Source organism: Phoxinus phoxinus (genome assembly GCF_949152265.1).
Source record: "Phoxinus phoxinus genome assembly, chromosome: 10".
Lineage (NCBI taxonomy): Eukaryota > Metazoa > Chordata > Actinopteri > Cypriniformes > Leuciscidae > Phoxinus > Phoxinus phoxinus.
Window position 1 is genome coordinate 17,813,999 of NC_136885.1, and position 24,945 is coordinate 17,838,943.

A 24,945-nucleotide genomic window follows, 5' to 3' on the forward strand; every position below is an offset into this window, starting at 1 on the left:
TGCTTGATGCGTAGTAGGACAACATACTAGCGACTGATGAAAGTGACATAAGCCAGTTTTAAAACACGTAGGAAACATGTTATACTTAAAAAAAACTAGTTGAAAGATAAATACCGATTTTAATCTTTTTTTCAAACGGTTCGGTTTAGTTATATATAGAACTTCATATTCAGACACATGGACGCTTGAAGCGTGTTGTACAACATTCAAAGAATGGATATTCGTTGTGAATTTCCTTCGAGAAGCAAAGAAGTCGTTACATAATCGCTGTTGTAGACAGAATCAAGTACAAGCGCCATCCTGAAATGTTAAGGCAATGTACAGCGACCTCTGTCGGTTTTATGTTGAAATGCACAAAGGTGTAGTAGATGTATTCAAATAACTAAGGTAAAGTTCTTTACGGCACATTTTCTAGACATTTTCACTGATAAAAATGTAAATATATGATTGAAAATGAAAGCCAACTTAAGTATCTTAAAGTGCCATTTTCCTTCATAGCACTTCTTCTCCCCAGAGCACTGCCCTTTGACCTGATCCCCACCATGATGATGACCCCTTTATTTTGGCTCTGCAATGCTGTCAATCAGCTGTCATTCATCTATCCCTCTTCCCCACACTCCCACTGTGCCACAGGGAACCGCATTCATTTGTCTAGCTCCCTGAAATGCAGACAACAACTGAGGTGATGAAGTAAAAGGGATAGGACAGACAGACAGAGAACCTGACAAAACAAAACATGACAGGGATGAGATGAACCAGAGGCAGAAATATGATTACACTTTCATTTGGAACACACAACGGGTCTATTGAAAGTATAATTTAACGTACTGCATGTTAAATCAGTAATGGATACAAAAAAAAGTTACTAGTAGTATAGGTCATTAGACAGTGTCAAGTTCAAAATTCACTTAATTTAACCTGTTTCACAGACACTAACAATAATAATAAAAAAGAATAACAAGAAAGTAAAAACTGAGAGAAGAAAGGTTTACAGCTATTTACACACATGTGCAATGGCCCTTAATATAATCACAATAGAACAAAATGTGTCTCATGCTTTTATCAACAGATAGGCTACGTATTGTATGATCATCTTAAACCCCTAAAATAAAATAAAATATTATAATAGTAATAATTGTTTCAATAAGCAGCATCGCTTACATGGACGTTTATGTTTATAATATGTATATATCATTTGTGTGAGCAAAATGATTTGAGGGATGTCTCCTTGGTTGATAACGCATGCACTTCTTCTCTTCAGGCAGCAGAGGTCAGTCTTATAGTGTCTATTCTATATCATATCAACAGGCTGAATACATAACACGAGTTTATGGAGCACTTTTTAAATGCTAATGGTGTTAACTAAAACATATTGCTTTGCATGGAATTAAATGCATCTACTTTTCGTTTATATAAATGTATTTGAAATTAGTAGGGTTTTTTTCATGTGTGTATTGCAAGCATCAAGATGTATGTAGATCCATATGTGGGTCTCCTGAGGTACAGAAACACACACTAAAGACAAGAGACTCTACAAAACTCTGGAAGGGAGATCTGTGTTGTAAAGAAAAGTTGCAGAATCCAGATGGTTTTTAACCAGTTTAATTGACCCTGATTACATTTTAATTACAATTCTGAAAAAAAAGAACACAAAAATGAATAAAGGAGGAATTAAAATGTTACACCATGGTATTAAAACCTGTTAATATGAATTATGAAACCACAGAAATAAATTTCGAGAAAGAAAGCGAGAGAGATATAGACTTTTACACAATAAAACAATACACAATATATCTTTTAAAATCATACAATCCCCCGATGAAATTTTTTTACAAGAGCAAGAAATCAGTAACACTACAAAATAACAATTACATGACATGACTTGAGTACAATTCATAAGCCCGATCCTCCCCTGAATGCCCTTCCTCCATCCTATATCTCTCCACAATAACCACCCATATTAAAGTTACAGTTTTACGTTAATTTACAAAATTTTAAATGTTACACTAAACACACTGTTGGGTTGCTCGTGGGAAGGCAGGGGTTGGGAAACATTCTTAAAAGGATCTCTTACAGTATTGTATACAATGTTATCATGACTACAACATGAGGAAAAAAATGTCAACAAAATAATGATAACTAATAATAATAATAATTAGGATGAACAGCAACATTGACATCAGAGAGCAAATAAACAGGAGCAGTTTGGGTGAAAAACAAATAATAATAATAAAAAAAGTGACATCCTGGGATAACCAATGAGAGCAGCCTAAGAGAAAACAAATATCTTCCCTCCTAAAGAAAAACAATGCACTCACTTTGTGCCCAAACAAAAGTTTACAGACTGCAATGGTCAATACTGCTCACCCCATCTCAAATTCAGCTCCACCTCTCACATTATGAGGTATGCCGGGCGTAAAATAAGTGCAGCCTACTTAAAGACTTGACTCATCGAATAAGAAAGCAGGAGGAGATCTTAAACATAACCAAATCTGGCTGAAGGGGGAGTAAGGCAGCTAGAAAGAGTTTAGAAAGAAACTTTGAGGAGGTGACACCGTTGCCAGTCCAATTTTGTTTAATGTATCATTATAGGTATCAGAGACACTTCAGACATGATACAAATACTTCATGTCACTGGAAGGCCATTATATCATGGCTAGTGTCCGACTGGCCACCCCGCCGATGTCTCAAGTCCTGTGCTCAACTTCCACATGGCTTTAGTGCACACAGGTTTATGAGGTTCATGAATTACAGCCTTGGGTGTGGTGTGACATACATGCACAGAGACCTACAGCCTCTTTCAAACACACACACAGACGTGCAGACGCGCACACACACACACACGCACACACACACACACGCATCAGTTGTGGCAGTAAGAACAGGATGTTGAGGAGGTGCATGCTGGTTAAAGATCCGAATGTGCCACATCATCTGTGGTGCAAAGCTCTCGTGCTTTGTTAGAGTCTTGTGTACAGTTTAGTCTTTCGCTCCCTCTACCTTTTATTAACGTGATAAGAAAAGCAACAGTTTCCTCCCTTACTCGAACGGCAGCATTATCCCTGAGGAGAAGAGTCAACTTTCCCCTCGAAACGCAATCGATTACAAAACCCCCTGAAATTGATATATCAGTTAATGCTATGCTTTCTGCTTATAGTAAGTTTAACACATAATATATTAAGGTATATTGAGTGTATACTGTTCTTTTTTAAGATTTTTGTTTTTCCTTTTCAGACATGCTAGTAAAACAAGGCATAAGAGGCAATGTGTGTGTGTGTGTGTGTGTGTGTGTGTGTGTGTGTGTGTGTGTGTGTGTGTGTGTGTGTGTGTGTGTGTGTGTGTGTGTGTGTGTGTGTGTGTGTGTGTGTGTGTGTGTGTGACTGACTGACTTCTGGCCACATGCCTTCTACAGTCTTTCTATACTTATGTTAGTATTTAAATGTTTGGGATTATAGATTGGAACGGTTCTTTCACCTCCCCAGTCCACAGAAAGATCTCATAAGGGTCTGTGGCTGTTGTAATATGGCTAAAGGACTGTGGACAGTAAATAAGGACAGAATTGGCACTTGGTTCTAAAGGGTCCGTCAAGTGCCAAAATAGTTGAACAAGGAGTCCTGGTGAATCACTGTACAAGCTGTGTGTGTGTTTGTGTGTGTAATATGCTGGTTTAGTTCACACTAAAGGACTGACTATACAAGGGAAGCTTGTTATAAACTCTCTAATATGCATCAACTTCAGACTGTCATTTCAAAGACTAAGAAAGTAGCCGTTTAAGAGATTTAAGAGTATGGTCTCTGAACCGCATGTCACGCCCGAGTCATTTCGTCCCATCGGAATGAAAGTGATTCAGGTATGGTCCCAGAGGGGGAAAAAGAGAATGGAAGAGAGCGCAAAAGTTTTAAGGTGAGCTGGTTTAGATAGAAAAGGATAGGAGGGAGATATCCTGAGAACTTACACACAGCTAGATTTCAAAAACACACACATTCACACTCGAATCAGACACACTCTTCATACAGGGAACAAGAAAGGGATCATGTCTGAGTGTATGTGTGCGTGTTGAGGGGTTTTGTCCCTGAGGGTTCGGACTTCTGACCAGGCTGGTTTTAGAACAGTGTCTATTTGTGACTTTCTGTGCATTTGTATCCCACCACATCACATAGAGACAAATCACAGTCTGTCACTGAGGAAAATAATGCTGGGTTGCTGGAGATGAAGATCAAGTCCCTCAAACCAGACCAGTCCTTCTGATGCCCATCTCTAGGTCTCTTTGTGGGGGTTTGAGGGATAGCTCGCAGGCACTTTGCAAAATAAAATTCTCTTCTAAAAATATAAAATATTTCTCTAGTGCCTAAGGTCAAAGTTCATCACTCCTGAGGGTCGCTGGGGCACGTGGGTGAAGTCATTCATCATCACGGTCACACTGAGATCGCGAGCCCCTCGGCTGAACGCTGGGCGGCGGGGGAACGAGGCTAGCCTGGGGAACAGGGTTTGATTAAGCGAGGGTCAGTTAGTCGAAGTGTGCAGTGTATGTGTCAGTATTACTGTTGTCAGTATCAGCAGTCATTGATCTACAAAGAGTCACGTTTGAGTGTGGGTCCATCAGCAGTTGTAGAGTTGTGTATCAGCAGTCGTCTACGTGTGTCGATGCGTATCAGCAGTCCTTGTTCTCCAGTGACAGCTGTGCCGTGGCTCGGTGGAGCTCGGCGCTAACTCTGTGGTGAGCGAGAGGAGGTGGGCTTTCTCCCTCTCCGCTCCCACTCCCACTCTCCTCCACCATCCCGTTCCTCTCTCTCCCCCTCTCTTCTCCTCTCACTTTCTTGTCTTCCGCCTCTTCCATGTGCTGGTCCTGGTCCCAGCGCCGTTTGAACCGGAGCTTCAGTGGGATACACTCGGAGTGCATTTGTGGCAGTCCGCCGGATGCCAGCTGCATGTCCGCAGGTTCTACAGGTTCGCTCTTCACAACGGGGTTACCGCGGCGACCATCGCCCGAGGAAGAGGAGGGAAGGACGAAGAAGGGTGGAGGGGCGGGGGCTTTGAACACTTCTTCCTCCAAGTCCTCATCTGGGTGGAGACGGGCATCAGTGCCATTGGGCTGTTGGTGCTTTTGGCTGCGAGGATAATGCTGATGCTGATGGCGATGGTGATGATGATTACGGTAGTGAGAGGGGAAAACGGCAAACTCTTCGTCTCTTTCATCAGCTTCTTCATCACTGATGTCAGTCACTTCGACTTCCTCTTCTGATTCAATGTCAGATATGGGCTCAACCTGTAGAGAGAGACAGAGTGGATATAGTCAAAACAGAGTTGGGTGTTCCTGAAAATGACTTTCCATGACTTCTCTAGACATTTGTGATGACTGGATAAGGATTGTTAAAAATCTTGTTTTCGTACAAGCGTAATTTCCAGGAGAAGAAATACTTAATAACTGAGCATAATTACACCTTGCTTTATTAATTTCTATTAGTGGTCCAGGCTTTCAAATATGGAAGATCGTTTGTGCCACGGAATAAAACATTTTAAAAGATAACTAAGACTTTATCTCGCAATTCTGAGAAAAAGGGTGAGAACTGCGTGATATAAAGTCGCAATTGCAAAAAAAGAACAATAATAATTTCTCACAATTGCTATCTCTCTCAATTGTGACTTTATTGTCTAATTCTGAGGTAAAAAAGACTGACTTTTTTCCTCAGAATTGTGAATTTATATCTCACAATTCTGACTTTATAACACGCAATTACAAGTTTATATCACGCAATTCTGAGAGAAAAAATGTCAGAATTGAGAGATGAAAAGTCACAACTTATTACGCAGTGTGGACAACCATGAGTACGTTTACATGCAATTTAAAAGTAAAATTTAAGTTGGACTAAAACAGTCAAGGCCCTTCACACCATAAAAAAGAACTATAACAAAAATTATTTTAGTGTTCACACCAAAGGAAGATCATGTAAATTATATGCAAACTGCAGTTTTGTCGCCTGCTGCTTTAAATACTCCAGCTCTTTAAAGCCGGGTGAAGACTGATTGGTTGTCAAAGTTTTCATCGTTCATCAGCAGGAAAAAAACGTAATTGGAAAGTTAATCAAACGATATTGTTCCTCTGTGACGTTATCATTACAGCTGTGGTATATGTATGGACTCTGCTATTCTCATAGAATTAGAATGATTAGTAAAATGATACAGTTGTAGTTATCACCCTTGGTCTAAACAGGCTTTAATTCATCTTTTTAAAACAATGTAAATGGTTAAGTCTGACTAAAATCATACCAGTCCGATTTTTGCAAAGTTCGACCAAGGGAAAACTTACCAAACTCACCAAAACACCAAGTAGCTCAATTACAACTGTGCATGTAATCGTAAAGAACGTAATTACCTTAATCTTGGGCAAGCCAGCGCTGTTTAGCGACCCAGTTGAGGAGGAGTTGGACACCAGTCCCGACCCACTGGCTGAACTGAGGTCACTACCAAACGACAATGAGGAGCCCAGACCAGATGTAGATGTGGAGGAAAGCGAGGTCTGTCGACCCTGACCATCGCGCTGTTTTCGGCCCAGTGGGGGAGGCTGGAGCTTGAACTTGAAGGGGGAATGGTGCTGCTCCTCCCCCAGGTGGTGGTGAATAGGGTGAGCGTGAGGCGGAGGGAGGGTGGAGTGATGGCTGTTGAGAACCGAGGGCCTCTCGGCAGGGCCGCGATCACAGGCCTGGGGCCCGGGCATGCCTTTGTCAGGGCGCTGAGGGTGAGGAACGATGATGTTAGGGTAATGAAAGAAGGCACGAGGGCTCAGGTGGTAATTGTAGACGCTCTGGGTGTGAGCCTGCAGGTATCGCTGCATGTCCTCTGGGTTGAAGGAGAAGATGGAGCCAGGCATGGGCGACAGGGTAGGGGAGGGCGTGTAGGCCAGGTGAGAGCCTGGGGTCATGGAGAGCGCTGGTGAGAGAGGTGGCGCCAACAGACCTTGTCCTCCCGGACCAGGCAGAGGCGAAACCGTGTATGGTGAGAGAGGCTCAGGATGAACCCTGTGTCCGACCTCTGACATTCGATGACCTCTGTGACTGCCTGGTCCACCGTACATCCTAAACATAGCTTCGTGAGACAGACGAGGGTGAACGGCACCTCGAAAACCGCCGCCGCTGCCTCCTCCTCCTCTCTCAGCCACTCTTTCCGTCACTCTCTCCTCTGACGCGCCTCCGTTCCCGTCTTCAATCTCAGAGTTGACGGAAGTTCCATCACTGCAGTCAGAGACGGACCCGCGGGCGATGCGGCGGCCGCTGAACATCCCAGGACTGCGCAGCTCCTCGCTGCTGGGGGACCGCAGCACCTCGGACACCTGCATGTCTGATGGAGCGGATGAAGGGAAGCGGAAATGGGGACCTGTAGGAACTGGTGGAGCACTCTGAGGAACAGCCGCTCCTGAAGAGAGACAAACACAGCAGGGAGGAGGTCTTAGCTGTGTTTTGTATTTTACGGTGTAAATAAATATATGTGATGCGTGTGTGATCGTTTTGTACCTGCAGACCCCATATCAATGAAAGGGTAGTTGACCAGGACCAGCTTGTTGAAATTAAACTTGTAGGTGAAGCGTTTTCCTTTAGTTTTGTGTAGAATTCTCTTGTTGTAATAATACCTGCACAAAAGACAAGCAGTCCACATTAGCCCACATTGAAATCAAATTTAAACCTGGAAATAAACAAAGTATTAGCTTATTCTACATTTTAGAACAAAGAAACATTATGATGTAAAATCAATAAAAAGATTCCAGATTCTAATCTATGTGTAGGTCACTAATCAAATACCGGTAAGTAAATATGTGACACTTTTTTCTTCCATTGAAGATACTCTATGGATCATCTCAATTCATGCTGAAGAACATGAACATCAGGTTTGACAAACTTGTAGAGTTCATGCAGCTTGAGCGCTTCTGTCAATAAAATACAAAAAGGGGGATGCAATACATACACACGCATTTATGTATATATATATTTTGTATATATGTATGTATATATTTTAAATTAAATCAGTTTAATGCTGATACACCAGAAAGAGACAGAAAGGAAAGAAAATAAATATGTGTTTGTATATTTGTTGTGTACATTTGTGTGATTGGAGCTATTGTCAGGTCACTCTTAGTGCCAGTTTATATAATACTATAACCCACTGATAAATTCTCTTTCTTAATCTCTTTATATAATCCCATTCTCTCTCCCTTCCTATCTATATATTAACCTTTGTCCTTCCCCAGCTCTTTACATAACATCTCTCTACTCCTCACAACCCTCCATCCATTTATGTAACTCCAATAACACACCATCTTTCTTACAGACCTGCACAAGTGAGTGTGAGTGTGTGTGTGTGTGTGTGTGTGTGTGTGTGTGTGTGTGTGTGTGTGTGTGTGTGTGTGTGTGTAAATCCCTGTGACAGCAATTCATCTTGTACTTAATAACCTTTGAGCCACAATTCTCTGTGAATGGCATGTTTCAGGGAAGATGCTGACACTGAGCTTTTTAAATACATGAGGATATATTTACTCACCCTGCGTGTGTGTCTGTGTGTGTGTGTGTGTGTGTGTGTGTGTGTGTGTGTGTGTGTGTGTGTGTGTGTGTGTGTGTGTGTGTGTGTGTGTGTGTGTGTGTGTGTGTGTGTGTGAGAGAGAGAGAGAGAGAGAGAGAGAGAGAGAGATCTATCAGACAGTCTTGTCTGTAGAGATTAAGCCGAGACAGACAGATACAGTCTTGTGGTCAGATGAAGATGTCAGCGTGTGTAAATGTGTTTAATTTGAGGTCAAAATGATTTGAGTTTTTTACCCCTCAGGTTCAGACAAGCAAAAAAGAAAAAATCTTACTAAGTATGTGCTGTCAACCACCAGTCAAGAAAAGCGTGTGACAACTGGCACCACAGCATATGCTGAATGCACCTTAAATATAACTATTAACAAAGACAGAGATGTAAGCAGGTGATCAGCGATCATGTGACCCACTGTAACACTGAGTCACACAGCGATATAAATATACTTGAGACAGCTGTGGATTACCATGTCTACCAAATGCAGCAGCAGTGTTTGCATGGATAGACGTCCAGCTCACACAATCCACTTACTTCTGCACTGTTTGGCTGGAGGTGGTAACCTGAGCTTATATGACGGATGACAGATGAAAACATCGAATGATGACATCCTGAACTGTGACGTTCCAATCAACAGGCCAGGCAAAGTAACACTTATTTCGGTGGCTGTCAGAGACGACTGGTTCTTAGCAAAAGTCACACAGTCACACAATGTCATCATTGGATGTACTTTCAATATAACATTGTGCCGGTTTCCTAAGCACAGGTTAAACCTCCTTAAACTGCAGTACATTGTGCTTTCTGTGGTGAAAACCAGTCAGTGTAATATGTAACAGCTGGGGTTGTTCTTGAATTGTCATAGTTTGCACTTTCCTCGACATGATCATGAAGACATGACTTTCAGTTATTCCCCGGATGTTTTTTGTTTGTGTTTTCAAAAATGCATTTAAATGCAACCGAAAATCATAATGAAGAAAAAAAGCCTCATTAAACACACCTGATCCAGCTCGTCAATTCCTTCAGGCTTATTTGAAAACTATAGGTATGTGTTTGAGTAGGGCTTGAACTGAACTCTGTAGGGCGGTGGCCCTCCAGGAATTTAGTTTTGCACCCTTGCTGTATGATTTCTAAATCAAGTGATGTAAGTTTCATTGTGATGGCATCATCCGTGATTTCGAGGAATAAAATTATTCACATGAATTCATATCATGTACGACGCAATAGCAGCTTCGGATTGCATCGTTCATTGTTTTGCCTAAAAAGTCCAAACCCAGTCATAGATTCATTCATAGATCCAGTCAAAGATGTATTTTAGTCATTTCTGGTTTAATTGAGATCCCTTCCCTTTATTACTCACATATCTTCTGCCGTTCCCAACTCAAGAGTCGTATACTGACCCAATAGCATAACTTGAAATCTAGAGGCAATCAACAATTTGAAGCATTCTTTTCATTCTAAGAAGTAGTAAAGTCTGACTATGTTTATTTCAGAAGCATTTTGGCTGTAGACCAGTGATAGTGAACTTATTTAGTTTGGAATGCTCATTAATTCTTCTTATTAGAAGAAAATAAGCAGTGATGCTATTAAAATATTATTAATATTTGAAAAGTTTTGTCCTAAGTTTTCAATATTTGAAAACTACTATCCAGAAAAAACAAAAAAACAAAACATAAAACAAAAATGACATCATAGAATAGACCACTGCTGACCACTTTCTTATTGCACAATGCACATTTATTGATATTAGGCCTTACAATGTGTTTAATATCACTATTAGTAAGGAACGTACGGTCATTATATAATATCGGTCTTTAAATTGTACCTAAAGTATACTTGGAATAGTTCCACTTTAGCACAATCAAATATACTTAAGTATATCTTAGGCTGAACTATTTATGGGTTACTAAAGTGCATTAAATACAAAATTATTTATACTAATTTAGCAGACTTTAAGTAAACCAATTTAGTATACCTAAAAATACATAAAGTCATACTCTATGGCAGAGAACAGTGCACTAAAAAAATAATTGGTGTAGAAACAATTTTCAATCAGAAATTGCTAAATGTCACAAACCATGACAAAGAAATGGCTATTAATAAATTGAATTAAAATTGCAATTTTTAAGTATAACAACTCAAATAGTATTTTCTTGTAAACGCACTCCAATATTTGTTATTTTATTTACAAATGTACAGTGTGTGTGTGTGTAAGAAGTGCTGCCCACCCCACACGTGTACCCGCTCTCTCAAACGCACTTTAAAGAGCATTTGAACTGACTTCAAAGCAGAAGAAAGGATTCTTTGAGCATCTGCAACTAGTGGCAACAACCCTCCTTCTATCACACACTTACACACCTGTGAACCCACACGCTGGTGGCTGGTCTAACAGAAAAAACAGTGAGTGCTGACCGATTTTCAAAGGCTAGGATATAAAAATGCCCAAATTTGAACAGATGCTGGCAGATACATGTATTTCGGTGACTAAATGACTTTAGGTGGTACGGTCAACCAATTTCCAGGAAACAATCAGATTTCATGGGTTAGAACTTGGATTAAACAGCAGATTATTAAAAGCTCTAGTTCGAGTCAATATTCTGTGACTGACGGGAATGCAGAAGCTGAACAAACACTACAGCGATTCGTGGAATTTGCAAATCAGGGCCTTAACAACCTGCTTTATAAAAGAGACAGAATTAAGAAAAGAGAGAGGGGAAGAAGACTATCAGTCAGATGCTGATGATGTACATTGTGCGTTTTTGTCCTTTCGTGTGTGTACTTGTTGCACAATTTTTGTGAGAAACTAACTGTGGGGGGAAATTCCTCACAAACTTTCCTTGCATATTTCTGATTACATCCATACAAACTATATAACTATATATATATATATATATATATATATATATATACACACACACACACACACACACACACACACACACACTCACAAATGTCTGAAAACAACCTCACAAACGTCAAATATCCTTGCAGATTTCTGAAAATATATACAAAAATGTCGGTAACACTTTACAATAACGTCTCATTAGTTAATGTATTAACTAACATACCGGTACTGACAATGAGCAATATATTTGTTACAGTATTAATTAATCTTAGTTAATTTTAGATAATAAATATGTAATATTGTTTTTCATGTTCGTTCACAATGCATTAACTAATGTTAACAAATACAATTTTTGGATTTTAATAATGTATTAATAAATGTTGAAATTAACATTAACTAAGATTAATAAATGCTGTAGAAGTATTGTTCATTCTTAATTAATATTAACTAAGGACACCTTGTTGTAAAGTGTTACAAAAATGTATTAAAACATCCTCACAAACTTATAAAATCATACTGACTTACAAATGTTTGATAAAATTTCTTGAGAGAAGAAAAAAACTCAAAAAGAATTCTCACATTTTTATGAAAATCAAATTAAGTCAATGGGAGGCCCTCACACATGTACAGGTTTATGTATTAGCTATATTTTTGGGGCAGATTTGTCCCCAGAAAGTAGTAAATATGACAAAACCTCACTGAGGGGACATTTGGGGCACATACAGTCAGTTTAAAAAAAATCTAGAGTATTCTATAGGGGTATGGTTTAGGACTAGTTTACAGTTCTTAAACTAGGCTGTATATAATGAATAGAGTCCTCATTTGTATAGTAAATGTGTGTGTGAGGCGAGAGGAGACAGAGGGGAAAAAAGTGAAGTGATGGGGTGGGGTACGAATGGGCCTGTGTGGCTCTAGGGCGGATGGTAAACGGACAGTGAGATCCACTCCATCCATAAGCTCTATTGAGAACCCAGAGATAAACATCATGTTTTGTACGCTGCGTGTGTTAGCGCGTGTCACTGTTGCACTAGCGTGTGTATGTGTGTATCTCCACCCACTAAGCTAATAAAGAGCTCATTCTGTCCCTGACAATAAGACCCAAAACTGCCCTCAAATACACACGCGCACACACACGCGCATGTCGTCATCCTCCTCCAAACAAAGAGAGCTGTTGTAGGACAAGGCCTCTGACCCACTCTTTCCACAAGTACACACACACTCACACACAGAGTCAATCTTAATCAAATCTCCAAAGAGTGAAGAAGAAATTATGGCTGGCCACTTCAATCAACATCACATCGGTTCTGATGCTGATGACTGCATTGAGAGCGTCTGACATCAAAATAACATCACAGACGTGTTCAATATAACGACAGACAGACCCAGACTTTGACTTCCTGTTAGCAATGAAAAGAAAAACGGTTTAGAAAAATTTGAAGGAAGAAAAAAAAAGGGGGCATTGTTGTTTTGGACCCCATTGATTCTCATTATATGCTCTAAAACTGTTGAAAATTCTTTAAAATATCTTCTTTTGAGCTCCCTAAAAAAAAGAAAGTCATATGGTTTTGGAATGAGGTGGAGCTAAGTAATGATGATAGACTGCATTCAAACTGATCACATGACTAAAATTGCACTCAGTTGGCTTTGTCAAGTAAAAATTCTTAACATGGAGCCATTATGAGTTTAAATAAACAGGCTTTGGTGAGTTCTGTAGTTGGGACAATTTTGACAATAGTGGGATGAAATCTAATAGGGAAGGGAATGAGTAGTTGGGCGTCCATTGTGCCCAGAGCCAGACGGGAAATGTCCTGACGTTCAGTGGAACATCAACAGTGGGACAATAGAATTCCATTTTTGCAGAATTTCCACACGCGTGTGGCAGGAAGGTGATGAGTCGAGTCCCAGCGGGCCTATCATTGAAACAACACCCCTAACTCCATCAACATCAAGTCAAATTCCAGTCAGGATTAGAGCAATAGCCCAGACTTTTATACATGCCATAGAGTGGCCAAGAAATGTCTGAAAAGGAGCATTTGTTCTGGAATAAAGGGACGTCACAAATGTGTAGGGTTGAATGTGAAAGCCCTGTTTTGAATTGAAAAGTTTCAGATTGAAGGTATGAATCAGATGGAGGAGTACAGTGTGGGATTGTGTGGGGTAGGGAGGCGGTGTAGATGTGGAGGAATGGCAGTGAGTCATTGGCATCATAAGAGAAAAAAATAAAGAATGAAGAGGAAATAAGACACAGGGAAAAAAGAAGAGAAACAAAACTGTACTGACGTCTTACAGGTATTTTCAAAGTAGTTGAAGGTGTATTAACAGAAAATAATTACGACTTGTTTGTAAAACACTTCACAGGTTAAAAAAACAGCAACACATTAAGGTTCAATTCCTTAATACCAGTTAATGCAAGCTGTTAAATGTTAATTTATACAACTTGAAATGTTAAAATGTATTAGCATATGTGGAAATTAACATTAACATTGTTTTTAACAGCATTTGTTATTTAATGATACCTAATGCATTAAAGTTGGCATGAAATGAAAATTCACCTTTGTAAATGCATGTAAGATTTTATTGTGAATGATTGATTCATGTATGCGCTGCATTTTATAAAATATTTCTTGATCTTGTAACGTGTAATCAAACTTCGGTTGAAATGACACACTTCTCTTATACGATGTAGGTCTATGCTGGATTTTAATCATTTAGTCCACTTAAACCCAAGCAAGCTTGTATTTATTTTTGAGTACAATGCCCACATTTCAAAATCCAATCAACAACCAATGGATAGAACCATGCCCTCATTTTACATCACAATACGAAAGAGAATATCTGTTCTTACTTCTGTTTCATTGCGACTTTAACTAATGTTAATCAATTGCAACTTGCTGTAAAATATTACTATAAAAACAAACATTGTGTTTAAAATAATGCTCTTACAATGGAAGTCTCTAGGGCATTGCACTGGGATAAACATTACAATACACACTGTTTCACAACACGAGTCAAAAGACTTAAAATCACATTGTCTGTACAAAGTTACAGTCCATATTTCTTCAGTCATGTAAACCCTGTAACTTTTTCGTGATATGTGGGAGACAATATAGGTAACAACATTATAGGTCAAATAACACATTTGTACCAAAGAATTAATGTATGCACTTTAACAAAAATACAACCTACACATTTCTGCTTTTAATGCCTTGCCCTGTAGACTTCCATTGTAAGCGTATCACAGTAATGTGCTGTTTACTCTGACTAAGGTCCACAGAGAGAGGAGAGAGAACAGAGGACTCAAATGAGAAGTTATGTGCGGCTGCTTGACCTTCTGACGAGGGCAATGCAAATATCTCCTGCCCAGAACGCAGAGAGGAACTCATGCTGAGAACGATCAAAGGACAAGGTCTCTATCTGACAGCAAATGACGGTCCACCCCAGTCCAACAATTACCAGTTTCAGGTTTCAAAACTCACGTCGTGCCACTCTGTGTGCAGTGTTGCCAGATTGAGCAGTTTGAATTCACCAAATTGGTCTGGTTTTGATTACATTTTTTAAAATGTGCTTGGGCGGGTGGTCCAAATCTTTTATGATGATTTGGGCACATTTTTTAAGAAATGATATGACAAAATCGAATGGTTGTTCAGAGCTGTCCAGAAACAACGTGTAGCCAAATTCACCAGTATGTTCCATACATGTAACTTAGACTTAACAAGAATTTAAAGATCCCAGTGGTGAAAAGTTTTTAATGTGGTTTATACATCTATGTGGTGTTTTTAATATGCTTTAAGATAAACCATGTGCAAATCCACACCATTGCTGAGTATTTTCTCCTTAAGTCTCCCTGCGATTTCAAAAAGAGCGGGCTTTAGCATATCTTTAAGCAGGGGAGTCTCAAGAGAAGACAGGTTATCCTGGGATATTGTGAAAAATCGGGTACATTTAGTGATACAGCAGGTGAATTATGTATATGATGTATATTATGATTTGTCTTTCTCCACTGACGTTGTGAGTTGTTCAAAGCGTTTCTAAGGATACTGATTTTTAGAAGGCATCTGTCTGACTCTGACATAGTGAACGGGAACATGGTTTGTGTAACATTAGAAACACATTATTAGCTATTTGATGATGTAGTCAAGCCAAAGGCTAATCACATATATTACCAGTGTGTCTGACATTGTAGAGAGCGATACATAAAACGCATCACCATTCTGATACATCAACTTGAAGACGAACCTGTATAATTCGTTCTTCTTCTTCTGAATCAGTATCTAGTTCAAACATATATGGCTGAATTAAACCCAATATTTTAACTTGCCATTGTGTAGCGTTTACTACAGTTGAGCGAGTGGATCAGGTATTCTGAGTTGGCGTGAGTGAGTGGAGGCGGGGCCTAACTTGCATATTCATGGTTCAGTGTAAACTAAATGAAGCAAGGGTGTAGTTACATTATAGCTATTTTTACAGGAAAAAAACTTTAAAATTTGTAATTTTGGTGATCAAAGATGAGTTTTAAGGGATAAAATAAATGGGTATCCGCTGTGGACTGTTTTTGGGAGGTTTTTCAACGAAAAAAAATGGACTAACCAAACCAAAAGGTACATACAGTTGTTGCAATTACGCTCAAATTAGAATTTGGAATGACAAAATTTGGCACCCGTGTGTGTGTGTGTGTGTGTGTGTGTGTGTGTGTGTGTGTGTGTGTGTGTGTGTGTGTGTGTGTGTGTGTGTGTGTGTGCGTGTGTGTGTGTGTGCGTGTGTGTGTGTGTAATGGGGATAGTATCACTTAAATTACAGCAGCAAGTAGCTTGGCTTCATAGTTATACTTTCTTTCCAACACAAAATACACATTTGTACAAGCAGGGCACACATTCACATTTGTAACTAATAACAGAGTGAAGAGGGAGGTTGACATCATAGTTTAGCACAGCTGTCTGCCTGTAAACAGTTTACACTTCACTCTCCTTATACTTTCTATTTTGTTAAAGAATACATTTAAGCTCAAAATCTGATTTGGTAAAAACAAACAAAAGGCTAAAAATAGAGAAGACGAGAAGTAGAGTATAACTTGGATTATCCAACATAAGTGGAAGAGCTTTTAAGACAGTGTTTATGTCGTCTGGAATGGATAACTGATGGGAAAAACACAGCAACACATACACACCCACCCACATGCGTTAATCCTTAAGTACACTGATAACATGGGATCTTGTCAATGTTTGCAATCATGCAAAATCTCCTTTTCTAACGAAAGCTCCAACTGTCTCCAAACTGCCCTGGATTACATGATGTGATTCCTTAAATCCAATCCCATAACACAACATTACACACCATTTCTGCATAGTCTGGCTCTACTTCTGTGTTCAGGACACTTAATGAAGGCCTACTCACTGGTACTAATAAATACTTGACAGATGAATGAATCACATTTAAAAAAAATGTCTAAGTAACATATGTCAATCAACAATAAACCGCTAAAGTACACCAGGCCTTGGTAGTCAACAGCTTTATTAACAACTTCACACTCAGAACCGGCCCACAAATTGGGAACTGCACCGTGCAAACAAATTTTTGGGTGTCTCTGTGCAGTTACTTGATTTGCATAATTCCTTTAGTCAATTGTGTGTTAAACAACATAGCCAGCAGCACATTCAAATAAATAATTATTTAAGCAGCCACAATGTGAGTTAAGGTTTCTTGCATCAAACTACCAGTAGTCACTCCAACGTGTCGGAGTGTTTTAAAGGTTATAAATGACCAAGCCATAACAATTAAGGCTTTTTCATTTTTCTAAAGAGAGTGCCTTGGAGTTTCTTGAATTTTTGTTACATATGATTATCCCATCCAAAGAGCACCTCAAGCAAACATGTTGAGTCCTGGAAGTGCTCCTCTACAGACATTCAGTAGTTTTGTTTAGTTTACGTCATTCTTAACCTTCTTTCTAACACTTTAACATTGTTTAATTGTTCTTTGAAAAATGGTTAAGGTGTATTGCCAAACATATTGACAAGCATTTATGGTTGGTAAACTAAAATACACTTCAATGTAATGTTTTCTTTTGCCCAGACGATGAAAGTCAATAGGGTTCTGTGTTGTGTGGACTAGAGGTCTTCACGGGTCCAAAAATTCTTACCCGAACCGGAAGGGACCCGTAATTTGCTACACCGAACCGACCCGGACCCGACTATTATTTCAAAAGCTGGACCCGGACCCGTGCAGACCCGATACATTTTTTGTAAGCTGGACCCGAAACTGCCGGGAAGACACAGACCCGACTGGACCCGATTGTCACATTTTCCACCTTAAACTGCTATTACAAGTCAATAAACCTGTTGCGAAAAATTACAACTTTTTGTCTTACCTAATTTAAGGAGCCGTAGCAGCGTAAAGTTAGTAGTCTCTCCATCCTTTCCTTGTAACGTTACGTTACCTGACTGGCTGTGTGATGCATTACAATCCTTCGGCTCCGACAAGAAAGTTATCCATGTTATTCCTCTCGTTATTCCACCAAGTCCAAGCTTAATCCTTGTTATTTCAGCTTCAAAAGATGACAAATTAAACGAGTTAGCTGCTAACTCGCACAATAACTTTTGGCTGTTTGCCTTTTTGAACTATAATAACGATTGCTCGTTCAGTGCCATGGCCGCTGCGCTGACGTTATTTATCATCTCCGTGCTCTCTGCTCTGCATCATCGAGTCTGAATCTGACCACTAAAACTTTAAGATTGAACAAAACGATTAATTGACATTGTAAAATCTAAAGCGCGGTTTGGCTGTCCCTCACTGAAGCTCTGCTTCTGGTAACTGGTTGCCATAGAAACATGACACGCGCTTGACTGCAAATGCGCGCTAGCTGGATGGATCAACCTAAAATATGCTTTTTAACGCAATTTATTTTGAGTGTCAAAGTAAACATTCATGTGACAGTTCACCTCAGATTATGTTACTGATTTAAAATATATTAAATATGAGTGTGACAAGACGCATTTTTGAGATTTGATGACTCGCACGGGTATTACACACAATGTTAAACAGACCCGGGACCCGAAGTAATAGATTCGACCCGACCCGGACCCGGCTGATCATTTAAAATATAGACCCGAACCCGTACGGGTCCCGGGTCGGGTCCCGGGTCAACGGGTCAACGGGTTCACCTGAAGACCTCTAGTGTGGACCTCAATGTTCTTTAAAAATATCTTATCTAAGTAGAAAGAAATGCATAGAGAACAACATGAGGGTGAATAAATGACGACAAAACTACTATCCTTTTAACAAATAGCACATCCACTCTAGTCGTGTAACTGCACTGGATCATGAACTGATGGTAATCAATAGAGTGAATGATTGATTAAGTCCAGCGCAGAACCCGTGTGTGTGGAGTAACTCCGCTAACATATGAGGTCTGCCCTGAGAAGGCTTCAAAATAAATGCAGAAAGTGGATCACTCTCCATCCACTTTGAGGATCAGAGTTGATCTGCTAAAGCAGGTGAGTCAGAGACGGAAATAAAGGTACAAATGAACAAATGCAGATCAGGTCAGGAAATGAAGCGAAGGCTAACACGGTCAGCTGCTCAGAATACATTCGCCTGTCTGTCCTCTAATGAGATCGGCTCCTGCTCAGGTAAATGGATTGGGATTAGTGAAAGATCAGACTCTATGCAGTTATAACTCTCCAGCGACAGGGTCAATCCTATAACGCAACAAGAATTGGATGATTTCGCTGCTTCTGTTCTTCTGCATTTAGACTGAGCAGAAATAGGCCTCAGTTTTCATTGGTCAAACTAAAACTGTCCAGGATTGCACAATTTAAATAGTAAATGGTTAAAAGGTTGGATGTGTTTAAAGCTGAACCATGTTTTGAAATTATTAGCTTATTCTGGTTGGTTAAGAGATAGTATAAGGAGGAAAAAGGCAACTGAGAGCCTTAAAGAGCCTTTGACTGGCCAACCTTAGTACTGATAGGTCTGGCCTGGTTACCCAAAAATCATAGGTTCAAACCTTGTACACAAATAACTTAACCCCAAGCTGCTCAAGGGAGATTGTGCCTGAAATAAGTGTACTGTAAATTGCTCCAGATTAAATTACCTGCTTAAAAACGACAGAGAGAGTCTTACCTGAGAGCTCTGCTGAGTTTGTCGTAGTTCATCTGAGGTTTGCACTTGCGGGCGCCCCAAAGCCTTGCCACCTCATCAGGGTCTTTGATCACAAACTCCCCGTAGTCCCCCTGCCAGGCGATCACATCATGATACTCCTCCTTCCTCAGCAGCTCTAGGATAAAGTGCCACAGCTGGATCTGTCTGGAGCCAGGACTGGACTCGGGCTTATAGGCCCAGTCTGGGAACGCAAACCCTGCAGAGAAAAAAATAGATCAGACTCTAGTTGATATGTCCACATGCAAAGTTGAGTAATATTATTCATTGACGAATAAGGCCAATGATCACCCCCTTTCAGTGCTGTCATCATCCTCTTCAGCAGACATGTCCACTATATTGTGCACTCTCAGGCTCTATAAATCGTCACATCTCTTATCATCAATCACTTTGAGGTCAGTTTTAAACTCACCAGCAATGCCACTCTCAATCTAGTACAATCTGATGTGTGAAAGTGCTTTGCATTTTTAGAAACAAGAAATGATTTGAAAGGGCTGCAGAAAGAATGGAGGGTGTCTAGTCACTGAGGGTGAGGACGGGTGAAGTGTGGTCAGGCCGGGTCGGTTTAAGTTGAGGCTGGTAAAGGTCAGATAGGGTAACGGCTCACAGTGGTTCCTCCACAGCTGATCCTCTTTACTCTACACTCAGTTTCACACACACAGTAGCCCTTCACACACACACACACTGAACTGCTCCTGCATGGGTTTTTTTTTTACCAGGCAGTTTTGCGTTGTTTTTTTAACTGTCTGAATTTTCACTAATGGAGTTACATTGAGTTTAGCTGCATGTACACCTTCATTCCATCATTTTAGTCATTCCTGTATTATAAAATGTACTTTTTCCGCTCTGTAAAACAATTCTCATGCATACATTTAAGGCATTTGGGATCATTTTTTATCAAATGCGACTTAAATTTGATCAGTTAATGCTGTCCCAGAGACTCAAACCTACAATCTTGGTACGCTCTACAAACTATGGACACTTTTAAAACAATCTTTTTATAAAAAATTATCCAAAGCACTTTACGGATTCGGGCGAATCACTTCGTCTCGGTGACTCAACAGATCTAAATTATACACTCAAGTGGTGGTTTTTCCTGTTTTTTACCTGCCAACAACCAGATTTCTTTTTCTACAAGACAGGAATCCAGTGAAATGCAGTTGTGTGTTTTTACACCTGGGCAGACTTTTATCTTTTTACCTTCAGCAAATGAAGAGAAATACATTTATGTATGACATCCTATAACCTCTACTGGCTCACAAAACATCTCTCTCACACACACACACACACTCTTAGAGGGTACATTTGATTGCTCCTTTAAGGGGTCAAATGTACCATGCACTAGAGAGCAAAGTCTGACTTCAGGAACTGCAGACAGGGATCTGGTTTCACAGCTCGCTCTCTCTCTCTCTCTCTCTCTCTCTCTCCCTCTCTCCCTCTCGTGCACACACATGAAAAGGATCCTTACTAAGAAGTTTGAGCTAAATTCAATATGTCTGTCAAACTCCCTGATGAACAATGAAGAGGAGACACCATGAGTCACACACTCACTCACCAGCAGGCACAGATACAGTTACTGCTCTCTCAACACACATACAAAAATGTTGTTGATTCACATTCAGATCTACGCATAGAATCACACATATAATTCAACATATCCAGGAGAGTCCTGATTCAGGTGTGATCTGAATGAATCTGCTGTGTGAGTCAACTGATTTCTGTGTGTGTCTCAGAGTGGGCGGCTGTTACATATGCAGAAAAACTAACGACAGTGAGCTCATGTTTTAGGATGAAACCTCTTCAGGCACTCTCTCTCTCTCTCTCTCTCTCTGTGTGTGTGTTATAGACAATTATAGAAGGTTCCAGCATCAATGCTCTGTAATGGCCCATGTTTCACACCCACATCATATCTCATGGCACCTCTGCATTTCTCAGAGATGCACACCGGTACATTCAAACACACACAGAAGTGCACATTGCAACCATTCAAAAGGTTGGGGTCAGTAAGATAAAAAAAAAATGTTTTTGAAGGAAGTCTCATGTCTCAGCATCATTACTCGAGTCTTCAATGTCACATGATCCTTCAGAAATCATTCTAATATGCTGATTTCTGCTCATGAAACATTTCTTCTACTTATTATTAAAAGTTGAAAATGGTTCTGCTGCTTAAGTGTGGAAGGTGTGGAATTTATTTCAGCTTTTATTTTAAATAGAAATCTTTTGTAACATAAATATATTCTGTGTTAATGGTTAAATAAAATTGTAGTAAAAAAGCATGCCTGATGAAGGTCGTGAGGCCGAAACGTTGCTGATAAAATTGTTTTTATATTAATTTGCAAGTACCGATAGTGTGCAGGAGTTTTTTATTTGCAGATTTGTCGACCTACCTATTTGGTCTTCTTTTCCTACGCACCTATCACCTGCAGGTGTGCGAGGGTGTTTGTTAATTGAGTAAAAAAGCATGTGTAATTAATTGAAATCATGGATACACCTTGAAATAATTTTATTACGTTTTTATCGTTCAATTAAATCCATATGAAAGGTTTTATTGGTAACACTTTAGTTTAGGGTCCAATTCTCACTATTAACTTGCTTATTAGCATGCATATTACTAGGATATTGGGTGTTTATTAGTATTTATAAAGCACATATTAATGCCTTTGTCTGTATGACCATATTCTGCTTCCCTTAATCCTAACCAATACCTAAACAATAACTTACCTTACTAACTATTAATAAGCAGTAATTAGGAGTTTATTGAGGCAAAAATCGTAGTTAATAGTGAGAATTGGACCCTAAACTAAAGTGTAATTTTGTGTGAAAAAGTTTTATTTCGTCAGGAATTCTGTGCTGATTTATGATTTATTACAAACTTACATGAAATGGTGAAATGCTTGTGAAGTGAAGCACTGGAGATGAAGTTCGTGTTTATGTCCTTATAGTGAGATGCAGAAAACACCACGAGTGTCACGCATGCTTGAGTATGTATAGTAATAACCTAGTATAAGACTCTTTTGTTCTGGGAAAATGAAATGCTGCATCAGAACAACTTTAAACTTAGTTGTTGTCAGTCAGTGTGAGTCTTATTTTCTGTGGATGTGCACTATGAAGAGATTTGTGACACTGAGTTTATGACACTATACCTCGGTACATATAGTAAATCCAGAAAAATTAAAACAGAAAAAAACTATTTCATAGGGCCCTCCTAATGTAAAAATCATTCCAAAATCTATCTCTAATGTAAAAATCAGGATGTGTATTTCCTATGGCTTTGGAACCTGCACAGAAATGACAATTTCTTACTGGGTTTTTGAATGTGAATAAATCCACGTGCGTAATGATGAGTTGTGTGTCCTGAGGAGCTGTGCGAGTGTCTTAATAACATGCTGTGTTGTGTGAGAGTGTATGACCTCATCCCCCCCACCCTACTTAACCTTTGTGACCTTCACCCCCTCATACGCCCTCTTCTCTCCCTCTCTCTCTCCCCCCACCCCCCTCCCCCCAGGGGGAGACACTAGATCCCCATTACAGAGGAGAGAAGAAAGACCCACAAACACACACACCGCATCAATAATGCAACAAGCTGACTGCCTTAGAGTGTTTTGTTGGGAGATATTCTCTCTGTCCTGGGACGCCCGAGTGTGTGAGAGTTAAAAAGAGAGAAGAAAACTTCTGAAAAACTTCTTGAAAAAAGAATGTGAAAAAACAGAGTGAGATGACAAAGAGAGGAGACAAGACAAGAAAAAGAAAGAGAAAAGAGAGGAGAGGACAAGAAGGAAGAGAAAAGAGGGGGCCTGAGGAGGGAGTGGGAGAGAGGGAAACAATAGAGAGAGGGAAAGGGGGATGGGGTGAGAGAGAGAGAGAGAGAGAGGGATGAGATCATAGCTCTTCTAGTAGTCTGTTGTCACTCAGGTCAAATTGCCTGCCTCTCTCTCGCTCTCTCTCTCTCTCTCTCTCTCTCTCTCTCTCTCTCTCTCTCTCTCTCTCGCTCTCTCTCTCTCTCTCGCTCTCTCTCTCTCTCTCTCTCTCCACGAGGCATCGATTGCACTCAAGAATGTAAATTTCACAGGCGCTCCACCACTTTAGTCTTTACATAGGAAGTATTTGAAGAATTCAGAGAATCCGAGGAAACTACCGTTGTGCTCTGCATAGTGGCGTGTGTTTATATGGAAAGTGGCAGACAGAAATGTTCCTAAAATGTCTGAAAGATCAAATGCAGGTGTTACTGGAGGATGGCAGACATATGTCACACCATCAGATTCCAGGCAATTCTCTGATCTCTGGCGTAATCACTATCTCTATAACATAATCTTAATATGAAATTACAGCCTTTTATATAGTATTTCATGTTTATCATATTTTTTCTGTTATTTTTAACCATTTCCAAGTGGATTGACTGGTCTAATTTTGCAACCTATTTAACATTTTATACACACTGTTCAAAAGTTTGGGGTATTTTCTTTTGAGAATTTTTATGCAGAAATGTTAAGGTTAACACATGTTACAAAAAGAGAGAGAGAGAGAGAGAGAGAGAGAGAGAGAGAGAGAGAGAGAGAGAGAGAGAGAGAGAGAGAGAGAGAGAGAGAGAGAGAGAGAGAGAGAGAGGAGAGAGAGAGGAGAGAGAGAGAGAGAGAGAGAGAGACTCAAAATGACTTATCAAAAAGTTCTGAAGGAGTTTCTGTCAGGCAGCACAGAGGAGGGATTCAGCTGTTGGCTGGGGAAAAAAGCACAACAAAGACAGCTCTTTCTCTGTCTCCTCTCTCCTCAGATGGGAGCTGCCAAAAAATCGAATTTGGAAAAAGAGGATAGATAAATCAAATTCATCACGTTTTCGAAGGCTATCATTTTATGCCGCTCTCCAAAACTCCTGAAGCCTTTTCATCTGTTTCCAACAGGACTAAATGAGCAGGACTTGAAAAAAGAACGTCATTGCCCATGATTTCAGTGGCAGTAGATCTTCATGTAAAGTACACTGGACCTGTGACTGTTCCCAGGTCATTTTCACACCTCTGCTGAGACTGTAAGCGAGTGTGTGTGTGTGTGTGTGTGTGTGTGTGTGTGTGTGTGTACTGATAGAAAATAACTCGGTGTGAAGAGAAAGGAGAGAACATCAGTGGTTTAACACTAACAGGTGAGTGTTAGGGCTGAATATAGCACAAAGTCAGCATTAAAAGTGCGTGTTTTGAGTGTGGATGAGCATGTTGAGACCAATTTCTTTGCAGTGTCTTGTCCCTTTTCTACTAAAACTTTATTTTAAAACCAGTCTGCGTACGAGACCTGAACAACATAACCTGCTCACAAACATCAGTGTTGGTTTATTTTCAAATTTCACATGATTTCATTTAGTCTCTTCATGCCATTACAAGCTGATGTTATATATGTTATAAAGGGAT

General features: G+C 39.8%; 1 protein-coding gene across 1 annotated transcript in view; it reads right to left on the reverse strand.

The window, feature by feature from the left end:
- Positions 1-1,586: 1,586 nt before the first annotated feature.
- erfl3 (Ets2 repressor factor like 3) overlaps positions 1,587-24,945 on the reverse strand; it is a 44,472-nt gene continuing 21,113 nt past the window's right edge. Inside the window, exons 2-5 of the mRNA XM_079625050.1 lie at positions 19,517-19,751; positions 7,509-7,624; positions 6,374-7,410; positions 1,587-5,266 (exon numbers count right to left, since the gene is read on the reverse strand). Of these exons, the coding sequence (XP_079481176.1) occupies positions 4,652-5,266; positions 6,374-7,410; positions 7,509-7,624; positions 19,517-19,751 (2,003 nt within the window). The 3' untranslated portion in view covers positions 1,587-4,651. The remainder of the gene's footprint in view (positions 5,267-6,373; positions 7,411-7,508; positions 7,625-19,516; positions 19,752-24,945) is intronic.